General features: G+C 37.1%; 1 protein-coding gene across 4 annotated transcripts in view; it reads right to left on the bottom strand.

The window, feature by feature from the left end:
* RNASEH2B (ribonuclease H2 subunit B) overlaps positions 1 to 12,621 on the bottom strand; it is a 51,491-nt gene that overhangs the window by 24,304 nt on the left and 14,566 nt on the right. For all 4 annotated transcript variants that reach the window (XM_084615063.1, XM_084615064.1, XM_084615062.1 and 1 more), the window contains exons 3-5: positions 11,034 to 11,141; positions 7,834 to 7,910; positions 2,872 to 2,989 (exon numbers count right to left, since the gene is read on the bottom strand). In XM_084615063.1, the coding sequence (XP_084471189.1) occupies positions 2,872 to 2,989; positions 7,834 to 7,910; positions 11,034 to 11,141 (303 nt within the window). The remainder of the gene's footprint in view (positions 1 to 2,871; positions 2,990 to 7,833; positions 7,911 to 11,033; positions 11,142 to 12,621) is intronic.

Here is a 12,621-nt window from a genome sequence, read left to right on the forward strand (position 1 = left end):
CAAACTCACACTCTAGCTCTAACGTAAACAGTCATTCATATCTGCTAAAACTATGTGCAACGTGAGCCTTTCTGAAGAGTTAGTTTTGAAACCAAACAAAATAATCTGCAACTCAGAACGGTAAATCTGAATGCTGACCTGGGACCCAATCCTGTGAGATGCTGTGCACCTTCAACTACCACTGAAAGGCCTCTACAGACAAGGCTTCCTGCTTTCATCCTTTGACATGTGTATCATTTCTTTAGTCATTTACCCTCTTTTGCAAGCTAAGCACAGGTTTCTGGTCAGGCCCACAGCTGGGTTACTCTATTCGTTGTACATGTAACTGGGAATAGTAAGGACACTTTCTCCTTTCTTAATGAAAGTTTACTTTGTGTCCCAGATTTCTTTCATCTTCGTTGCCAGGCTGAGGCTAAGGAAGATAGAAATCTAATCTCCTTCCACCTTGCTTTATAATTAAATCCCCTCATTTCTGGCTACAGTCAGTATCCATTCAGCATTCCTGGTCTCAACACATAGGTAGTAACTGTGTTATCAATATGTTCTCCTGCTTGCTCACTGCAATAAACGTGACTATTTTCAATGGAAGCAAGTCCTACTTTATGTTCAAATGAAGCTTTTTACGAAGAAATGGCCGAACACATGCAACACACCCCTTACCCATACAGGACACAACATCATCTCATATTGTGAGAATATATCCGGTTCCCTAAAAGTTCAACATGTCTCTCCAGGTTACTGTTAAATTCCATGAAACAATAAGTTTTTAGTTTTCTTCTGTTTGTGGTGCTTATTGTTCCATTGTTACTTTTCAATTCTTTGGTAGTTATCCTTGTAACACTGCCTAAATCTTCCCTCCCAAAGGTGTCAGTGACAACTGCAGCCTGCCATGGCTAGCAGGAATTGGTTCAAACAAACCTTCTTGTTCGCATACCTTAGTGCCTTGTAGGTGCTCTACACAGTACAGAAATAGAAAAACTGGTTGATTTTTTTTAATGGAAAAAGAAGGCCAATGTGGAAGATTCTGTTTTCTCTAACTTCTGTATCCTTCTTGAATGATTACCCTCTCCATTCAGTCAGGAGGTCAGTGCAGGACATTTCGGGATTTTTACAAGTCTTACATTTTCAGATGATATTGCTATGAATTATGAAGCCTCTTTTCCATGTCTGTCAAGCTGTGCTATGAAAAAAGCCATGCATTTAAATGTATCTAACAAACATTTAGGGCCATATGTTGTCCTCAACTGCCACATAAACTCCCAATAATATCAATGGGAATTCTGTGTAAAGATCAAGGATAGTATGTGTATACCCTTGACAGATGGAGTTGTTTCAGGTTTTCTTTAATACAGTTTATCACCAAACGCCCCTTTCAGAACAAAGCTTACAATGGCAGACAATTGCTGACTTTTTTAAAATAAATTTTTCTTTTTACTTAATTTTAACACTACACTATAAGCTTATGGAAAACTGCAGGAACTTGTGTTGTCTCTTCTCCTTTCCTGAAATGCCTCTCACAGCCATTCATTCTCCCTTTTCCCCATCCCAGCTTGGGCCTGCTTACTCTCCATATACCGTACTGGTAATTCACAGGGAACGCTGGTGCCACTGCTCCTTAGTGGACCGTCCACCTGGCAAAAGAGTCACTCCAAGACCCATGGGATACTCACCAACAGAAAAAAAGAGATATTGCTCACAGGATAAGGGAACCACTCGGATTCCTTTTACAACTTTAATGATATATCATTTTTAATATCAAATGGTGGAACTGTATGCTACTAATTTAGAGCTGCAGTATATAATTTCAGCCAAGTGCAACACCTTTTAAAATACTGAAATAAAGACCACTTCTAACATCATTACTTAAACTTAAACAATCACTAAAGTACAGTTCTACTCGGAGCCAATGACATTGAGGGGGTTACATGTTTATTGTCTCAATGTTTTTCAGACCAAACATTTATAAGTGAAAAGCTGGTGTTCTACTTGCCAACCCTGCACACTAAGCCTGGGATGTAAACACAAGCTAGGTTCTTTCTATCACACGTATCACCCAAAGTAACAGAGCCTCTACATGCTCAATTAGGCCTTCAGCAATACCTGTGCAACTGCAATATTCAAGTGTAACTGAGTAAACAATTCTGTTGCTGATGCAAAAGAAGGAATAAAATCCAGCTCATTCACTCATAACTTGGCAAAAACAGCCCAACTAACTGGAATAAAAGCAATAAAAAAAATTTATTGCTAAAATCAGCAGATACAACTCTAAACACACAAAATGATGAGCCTGGTGGTGCTATTATCACATAGTCACTTTTCAGCATAAACTCGCACTTTTGAAAGTCTTCAAGTCTTCCAGTAGAGTACAGTTTTGATTAACCTTTAGACCCCTCCTCTACTGAGAGAGCACTCTTTTGCTGATCCCTGATTTTACTGTAGTTGTGGTGGTTACAGTTGCAATCACAGAAACGCACGTACATACATACATACACAGTAAAAAAAAAAAAAAATTAAAAAATAGAGCTGTAACTGAGATACAAGGTATAAACAAAAGAGAAAGGCTTAATTTGCCAAACATGGAAGTTACTTTATTGAGGGAAAACTTTTTGCAAATTTAGGAGACTGATCAACTACATGAATGGACTCCAATAATAAAATGCAGCAGGACATGTGGCAGATTACATTGGCACAGCAAAGATGCTTGGTGAAACAAGACGTAAAAGCCAGTGCCTAGTGCTGTAGGCTTAGCAGCAGAGTGGCTTCTAGTCCCACTGTGCAGAGGTCAACGGAAACAAATAAATACACCCTTCAGAACCCAATATTAGCTGAAGTATTAGTCTGTTAGCTAAACTGATATCCAAAATCGTGTACCTTTTTCTTCTATAACATGATGTAGTGAGTCCATCACTCTTGCACACTGTAGCAACATCGTACAGCTAGAAAATTCTGAATCAACCACAACTTGATCCAGTGGTTGGAATTTTCCTTGCTGAAAAAAAATCAAAGGGGATTATAGAAACATTACTGTCAACAACAGCAAAAATATAATAAGCCATTAAACTTTTTTAAGGCTAGAGCCTTAAACCAAGGATTACAAAGACTGGATTGCAAGTAGTACAACATCATATTCATAAACTGTTTATAGAGCAACAAACTATGAAGAAAGATTTCAAAACCGTAAATACTTACAAAGCACTGAACTTTTCAATTAGTGTACTTTAAAAGGTCCAGTTTTAAAATATCATGGAGACAAACAAATGCAAAGTACAGAGGGTTTACTTTGGAAGATGACAGCATGTTACAGTAGTTAATGTGTGCCAATAGTTTTTCTAGACACAACCTGCTGGATTAAATTTAGCATCATAATTTTCATTAAAATTTTGCTTTTTTCCCTTCCATAAAGAAGAATCTCAGAGGAGCAGTGCATCTTAAGGAACATAGTACTAACCTTTCACCTCTGGAAAGTGAGTTCCAGTTTGGCCTGAAGTCTTATATAAAGTGGTTTTGGCACAGCTTAAATAGCACTGTACACGACAGCACCATCAAACAAATCTTGCCTTTGCCAGGCATTACAATGCATAATTATTCAGCACAGTTTGGCACAATTGACAGCTTTCCCTTTGGAAACCTCCCTGAGCACATCAGTACAAAGGCTCAGTTAGCTCTCCATCCTTAGAGTGAATGGTCTCTGGGGGCCAAAACTGAAGTCATTATGCTGGTCAGGGTGATAATAAAACACTTCGGTAAACCACATTCATTATTAGAGAATAATCTCATTGGAGCAATCAGAGAATTCATAAAACAACCAACTGAAATTTACAAGGTACAAAACAAAACAAAGGATTTCATATTTGTTTCTAGCGCAGAAAAAAGTAGAGGTAAAAATCAAAAGAAGAAAACGATTACAAGAGTAAAAAAATAAATGTATATTAAAATTAATCTGTGGATAAGGTTTTCAAAGGGCAACCAAATCTGAATGAAGTGTGGTTCATGGAAAGCCATTGAAAGTATTCTTCTGTAATTGTTTATAAGAATGTGGACTACTATAAGATTGGGATGGACTACAATGCTATAAAGCAAACATGTTTATGGTTACCCTTTATCATAAAATGATGAAACATTTCCAACACAATATAGGTTAAATTACTGGTTAGAAATATCAAGCAGGTGTTCACTGCTAGAAGAAAATGCATAAAAGTAAGATTTTGTATCCTGAATCCACTACTTAAAAGCACAAAGAAAATAATTATCTCTCTCCATATACTTTTTCTTCCATGACACAGTAGCAGGGAATCTTGGAGGGAGAAACAAGAAACAGGTACTGAAGGAAAGAGAAGCCTTTCAGATAAGTAAACCTAATTTACTGCCTCCATTTGGCATGAATGAAGAGTGGCATTTAAATTCTTCCAGTTAGATAAGCTAGTGTCCTTTGGCTCATGGACAAGAGATTACATTAACTAATTAAGTGCATTTTTCTATTCTTCCTGATGTATTGTACTTTTAAATTACACGTGAGAATTTGCAGAGCCATGTGATCAATTCATTTATTATCTGCCTTGGATTACTTAACCATCCCTTTGCCCATAATCTGCAAATTCCAGGATTTATCTACATTCTAACCCCTGTAACTACTTCAAATAGCCACCTTTTCCCTTTAAGTTCAACCTGCCATAGAAATGTTTCCTCCTCCTCCCCACAAACGTTGCATCTACCCCTGGCTCAGGAAAGGCACTATTCAGTCCTACACAAACAGCTGCTTATCAGTTCAAACTCCAATACCTCTCAGCTCTACAGGCCTAGACTCAGGTGTTCTATAATGACAGGAAAGAGGAGATTCTCTGTTTCCAAATGGGAACTAGCATTCACTTCTGGCCCTGCAGGGTGACAATTACTTTAAAACGGTAGTATTTTAAAGTTATTTTAGGTCATGTTTGGAGGTGTTTCATATATATTCATTTTAATTTTTCTCCCTCTTTGAGCCCTGTGCAGTGCAGTGTGACACTGACAGACCGATTGACTGGTGGATAACCCGTAACAACTCAACAGAAGGTACTGAAATGATGAACAGGGTCATTCCCTGTAGATAGTTATCAAAGCCATGTTAAGTAGACTAGAAACTCTGATATGTTTGCTTATACTATTAGAGAACAAGAATAGATAATAACTGTATTGGTCTGTGTTTATCTATATCTTGTTAGAAGTTAAACAATGTGATCTAAGGAACCTTATAGACTAACAGACGTATTGAAGCATAAGCTTTCGTGGGTAAATACCCACTTTGTCAGCTACCCCTCTGATCTAATTTGCTTGTAGATGCTAAAATTCTGTTTCTATCTGTAATGATTCATTACTGTATTCTATTGATTCAGAGATCAAAAAGGTATATTATCATCTAGATGGGACTTGCAGTTTAATAAATATTATTGGCTTCATTTTTCTTTGAAACTTGTAAATTCCACATAAGTAAATTAGCTGTGAACTGTTTGAATAGTTAATTGCCTTATGTAAATGAATACAACTAGTAACCAGGAAACAGAGATTAGCTTCAAAGCAACAATATACATTAGCTATTCGTCATCCAAGAAAGGCCCTGCTGTGACCATGGCTGGTTCAGCTACAAGAAAAGACCTGGGCCTGATCCTTATCTTATTTCATATCTGCTTAAACTTTGACAAGGTAAGTCTAAGCGCACAGGACTGAGGTCTCCAAGTTACTCTGGATCCATCCTGAAATTCTAATGGAAGAATTTGAACAAGCTCTGCACATGGACTGCCTATGGGACTATAAGCTATTGAACTGATTCTAGAAGAACTTTTGCAGATCAGCAGCCTCACCATCTCTGCAATGAAACAGACATAAGAACTTTACTCATATCCGTATGTATATTGATCTTTTAACCATAACAATTCTCTTCTTTCTTTTTAACAGTAACAATTCTCTTTTTTCTTTTTATTAATAAATCTTAGATTTAGTTAATAAGAACTGGCTGTAAGTGTGGGTGAGATATGAAATATTCATTGACCTGGTGGGCAATACGTCTGGTCTCTTGCGATTGGTAGAACTTTATATATGGTGAATAAGGTTTTAGTAACTGTCACTATATTAGACGTGGCTGTCTGGGTGGGAGCCAAAGGCTGGATTGCTTAAAGGGGACCGTATTTTGGTTTCTTGGTAACCAGTAAAGTATTACAGAAGTTGTTTGGTTACTGGTTTGGTGAAATCTAAATATAGAATAAACCACCAGTTTTGGGGATTGTCTGCCCTATCCTTTGCAGTTTGCCCTGAATAAGCATTCTCAGTGTAGTTCCTCCAGGTACCACAGTCACAGGGACTCATAGGAATCAATTTCTAGGAACAAAGAATGTAGACCATCCTTATAGGATGGGGGGAATCTACCCAGGGAAGCAGTGACTCTGAAAAAGATTTGGGAGTTATGCTGGAAAATCAGCTGATCATGAGCTCCCAGTACAACCCTGTGGCAAAAAAGGGCTAATGCAATCCTTGGATGCATAAACAGGGGAATCTTGAATAAGTGTAGAGAGGCTATTTTACCTATGTATTTGGCACTGGTGTGACTGCTGCTGGAATACTATATCCAGTTCTGGTGCCATCAATTCAAGAAGGATGTTGGTAAACTGGAGAAGATTCAGAAAAGAGCCAAAGGAATAATTAGAGGATTATAAAACATGCCTTACAGCAATAGAGTCAAGGATGTCAATCTATTTAGTTTAAATAAAAAGTTAACGGGTGACTTGATTAAGTCTACAAGTGCCTTCACAGGAACAAATATTTGATAATGATCTCTTCAATCTATCAGAGAAAGGTATAACACTACCCAGTGGCTCAAAGTTGAAGCTATACAAATTCAGACTGGAAATAAGGTGTACATTTTTAACAGTGAGAGTAATTAACCATTGGAACAATTTACGAAAGGTCATGGTGGATTCTTCATCACTGAAAATTTTTAAATCAAAGAATGGATATTTTCTAAAAGATATGCTCTAGAAATTTTTTCAGGGATCTTCTATGGCCCATGTTATATAAGAGGTGGACTAGACGATCACAATGGTTCCGTCTGACCTTGGAATCTATGAATCCCGCAAAGTACTAAGCAACCGGCCCCAATCCAGCAAAGTACTTAAGCATGTATTTAAGTGCTTTGTTCGACTGAAGCCAAAAAAAACTTAACTCAAATTTTGGGGGGAAACCTTGTGCTGAGCAGTCACAAAATGAATTTTTCCAATGATTATAATTCAACTTGTTTTGTTAATTTTTATATTTAGTTAAGCAAACTGGCTTAGAGATTAGTCCTCAGTAAGGACTAGACATACGGAAATTTCAACTTGTGAAGGTCAGCCATTTTTAAACTCATGAACAAGCAAAGCAGCACCTTCACATTTTCCTAGAGTGGTAAAAGTATTTTTATTTCCCTCACCTTCCATAATCAAAAATGGATGAATGAATTCATCTCAAACTTTCCAAAATATTCACCTTTGGAATGAGACCAAGAATGGAACATTTCAGATGAAATGGAAAATTTTTTAGATAATTATGAGCAGAGAGAAAAATATAAGGCTTATATCAAAGTCAAAATGTAACCTTAACTATAACATCCTTTACTGACAACACACTACATCTCTGATCACCAAACAACAGTGGCAAAGATGACAACAACCTGTCTGGGACATGTATTTATGCTTCAGTGATATATAATGCAATATTCATTTAGTGTGGGAGTCCCACTTGAAAGAATTAAAATAACTTTTAGAGAAAATAAAGCAATAAATAGCTGTTTCCCCTAAAATTTCTAATGCCAGAATCTAGGACACTTACCTCTTTCTCTGCCTTTATGAGGTAGAAAAGCACCAGAAATAAAGGATCCATTGGTGTTGCAAACAATAGGCGTCCATCTATGGAGAGAAAGATGAAAGAACATTTTATCCTCAGAAGCATAACATAGGCAGATTGATTATTTCCTTTTAATTTTACTGATGGGGTTGCAGCGTTTTCATGGAGCAGTTAAGTATATTCTGTTATTTTGTTTTACAAATGCCTTAATATAAGAGGGCTTAATTCTTAATTGTGCCTAAGCCACATTAAAATACAGTGGGACATGTGTCTTGATAGGAAGCTGACTATAGCTTAATGATTCTGCTCTCCCCCTAGTCCTCGAGTAACTTAAAGCTGCAGGGGGCTAGCTCCAATGCACGGTGCAGAGGAAATCCCTTCCATCAGCAGAGAATCAGGCATAATGAGACCTCGCTCTGCTGTGGCCCCTTCCCCACTTACATCAGGCAGAAAGCTCTGCAGTAGGAAGCAGAAGAGGAGTTGTAGCTGAATTCTGCGTGTTTTACAAAGGCCAGAGATTCCCTCTGCATGGGGGAATTCTCTGTTGGTTTCTTATGTGACACAAAGTGAACTTAGTAGACCAGAGAATATGGCCCAGTGCGTATGTTTAATAATATATACCAATTGCAGGATGGGACCTTCAATTAACAGAGCCTTCAGTATAGAGAATTGGAAACAACAATGTAACATTCATTAGAAATTCATTAGATAAGATCTAATAATTGATAACCATTTGACATTAGAAAACCAAAAATGAGTGTAGATATGTGGACTTGACAGCTAGAGGGAGGTTTTTGTTTTAATTCACTAAGAGGGAATGAAATTTTAATGTACTTTTCCCATTTTGCATTTCCTAAATCTTGCTAAATCAAGATCAGGTTATTGGAGAATCATTTGGCTTACAACTAATAATTTATTCTTCATATTTCAAAAAGTGTTGATTTTCCAATGGAAGACTTAACAACAGAACTAACAGTCCCAATGGTAAATTATAATTTGTGATGTCTTTAATTAATTTGCATATTTATTTCCAAATCTTCTCCATTTTAGAGTAAGACCGCTAAATAAGTAAGAAACCTCATTCCCCAAGTTCTGTCTTACAGTCATCTATTCCTTGTCATTGGTACTTTTTAATCTGACAGCTGGAAAGTACCACCACACCACTGAGAAAGCAATTTTATTTTTAAAGACGCTTTTTTGTATTTTGGGGACACAGAATTCTGAATGTATTTCTATTTCTCTACACACTCTTTTGTTCCCGGAAAAACAACATTTTCAGTAGCAATGAATCTAGTAATGCGTTATTGTCACTTGGAAAATAGGAGAAAAATCCAAACAATGAGATCATCATTAAATATTTAAAAATAAATTATAAAAAGGCAGAAAGAAAGACAGGCCTTTGGAAGCCAGCAGGGAACGCAGGATATGTCTACACTACAAGTGCTACAATGGCAGAGCTGCAGTGGTGTAGTTAATCCACTCCCTTGAGAGCCACTAGCTAGGTTGACAGAATTCTTCTGTCAACCTATCAGTCTAAACCGGGGCTTTGGTAGGCTTAATTTTTCACACTCCTGAGCAACGTAGCTAAGTCAACCTATGTTTTAGGTCTAGATCAGGTCTAAGTTTCTGGAACAGCTGAAGATGGAGCATGCTGTGAAGATGACATGCCGGCTATCAAAGGGAGGTAATGTTATGCTTTTCACACAGCAGTTTCTGTAGTCTAGATCATTAAGAGCCACAACAAATATGTTTCTGCTTGAGAGGCAGTTCAACCCACCTTCCAGGTAATGCATTTGCATGAGCAGTGGGATATAAAGAAAAAAAAAGCCAAACAAGAGAAGATAACATGAATTACAGGGAATTGGAGTAAGCTCCTCTTTCAGGGGATGCAAGAAATCAAGAATCAGAGATTCCATGCCACCGATATGTCAGACAAATGGGAGAAAAGACAGGGAAACTCCACTCAGGAACCTGAAAGGCTCACTAACAAAACTAGGTTTAACATGGACCCATTTTACAGGAACTGAAAAACTAATGAATTTCAGACTTATACATAGTTAGAATACTCAAACAAAAACAAAAAGCTGGAGAATTATCTTCAGAAGAATAACCTTTTCAGAGATACAGGAGTTAATTTTATACATGCCCCTGCAGCACTCAAAGAAATTAGGAACATCTTTCCAGGCTTCTAAACAAAATGCAGGTGATGGTTCCTGAGGACAGCTATTTCTCAGGGGCCAAGGCAGAAGGTGGGAGGAGAAGGGACATAGAAAATTCAATATAATCAACAGCATGAAGCATGCACACTCCCTCAGCTCAACACCCACCCACAACAAATCAAAGCTTACAGCAGCATTACTTGCAGTCTGGTTATTCCTATATGCACCTGTGCAAAGGAAATTTAGAATTAAACACACAGCTAGGGATAATACAATTAAAGAAGATACACAGTTTTTAGAAAAATTGTGTGTTCCCCTATCATTAAATGACACTTTTTCTAGGGAAAAAAAATCAAATAAAATAGGATGCAATAATTGACTGGGCAAGAAACATTTCTCTAGTGACAACCTCATGGATAAAAACATTGTTAGATCCTTGGTGAGAAGCTACAGAAAGTTGTCTGCCTTCTATTTAAAAAGATAGGCTAGGATGATGAGAGAGCTATGAATAAATAGGGGAACTTGCTCCAGGTCATGAAATTCCTAAATACCAGCCTCAGGAAAAGAACCATCAGCTTGAGATCCCAAAGCTTTTCTGGGAACCAGAATGGTAGGTTAAAGGAAGAGGGACCAAATGTTTCAATGTCTGAAACTATATTTCATTGCTAAAATAAGTGGGTCCATTTATGCTTTCTTCCCTAAAATTAAAATATACATATGTTCCCTGAGGGCTTGTCAGGTTGATTGACAAGGAAAGCTAAATATTTTGTGGCACTTGAGTTTACGACAATTTGATTTTTTTCAAGACACACGAACATCTGTCTAATTGAGGCTGCCAAATGCAGTCTTCTAAGAAACCACAAAGCCCCACCCCTGGTTAAATCCAGATGGCATGTGAGTGCCTCAGAAGGTGGAGATACTGTGTGACTGGACTCTAAAATTTACTGGAGATACACCAGTACATTTATGGGGGGGAAATGTATGAATATTAGTTACACTTAGGGGTAAGGGAAAGGAAACACTCACCATGCTGAACAGCCTGACCTATAAACCAAGAACGATATTCTTCATGAAAAGCTTTTACTTCAAACAGCTGCTGTGCACTGCTATTGAATAAGTAGAGGGCAGCTTCTCCTGTTAAAAGAAATCTGGTTTGTATTTGTAAGCTTTCATGAAAATCAAAAGACCATCCAATATGTCTGAAGAACTTGCCTAATATATACATAAACATACATACATTCTACACACACTGTAACTACAAAGAAAGCTTAGACAAAGAAAACTATTATATACAGATGTTCGTTTACCAGCTCTATAATCCCTACTCAATTTTGAATCAATAAATAAGAAGTGTGAATAGTTCATCTTACAATGCAAAGCCTTTGATTCAAACCCAAATCAGATCACACAAGAAATTAGCTTTTGTCTGTACAGGAGGGGTTGGTGATAGTGAGAATCTCTTCTTTCTTTGTGTCTGTCTCGGAGTTATCTGACTCAGGGATAGGGAATGAGAGTCCCAACTCTTTTAAGCATCATTTTGTTGTTTGTCATTTATTTTTGTGTGTTGGTACAGATGTAGGGAGATTATGGGTTAAATGAATTAGGTGACTGAGGGAGCTGAACAAGTGGGTTTCATTAGAAACTTGAAATCTTGGAGATGACAGAAATTGCTTTGTTTTAGGCCCCTTCACAAAATCCCCCTGCTTGTCATTGCTTCACGTGGACAAAGTGGAATGGATCATTCTTATGCCTCCCATATTAGTTTTGATTTCCAAATGCCAAATACATTATGAACAAGGCTGACAATCTCCATTACTATAATGGAAAGTCACTAAGACTTTGCTTTAGAAGTTGTATGATTTTGCAGACTTGGTTAGTTCTGGCTGATCTCTCAAGAGCACACATTGCATGGGTGTTTATACAATATTTGGAGACAACAACTTATTTATTAAAACATAAATATTCTAAAAAGATGCTAAAAGGGTGTTTTCTTCTCTATTTCACACCCTGCACTCATACATAAGGTTACATAACCAAAGGTTTGCGCATTATAGATCTTTAAATAGGCTTCTAGTAATTCTATAATAAGTTACCCAGCTTCAGTGTCAACAACTACACTTAAAGGTTTTCTCTAAAAGCCTTCCCCCACACTTTTCATTCTACAAATTAAAGAGATCACTTCCCTCCTTGGTAAAATATAAATTCTTATCTACTTTTTTTTTCAATTCTGGTGACAAATTGGAAAGCCAATTCAGTACAGCAGATGGAAGTTGTGCATTGCTTTATATTCTGAAGCTAAGTTCTGAATATTTTTAAACAGAATTAATAAACTCTCTTCCCATTCTGCATCTCTTGTCTTTCACTAATCTCTTCCCTTAGGCACAAAGCAGAAACTAGCAGATTATCTGCACCTGTAATTAAGGTTCTCAGATGTGTTTTAATGTTATAAACATGAGTGGTGACATTTTAAAAAACCCAATGATCCTACCAAAAGCAAATGAATTTATGGATTGAAGAAATAACCTGAACCAGATTTTTTCAAACAAACTACTTTAAATGTGAAGATTTTCTGTTTAAATAAACTAAACAGGGTTTAGTACTGTATACTTTAATG

This window comes from Lepidochelys olivacea (genome assembly GCF_965140295.1).
Source record: "Lepidochelys olivacea isolate rLepOli2 genome assembly, chromosome: 1".
Lineage (NCBI taxonomy): Eukaryota > Metazoa > Chordata > Testudines > Cheloniidae > Lepidochelys > Lepidochelys olivacea.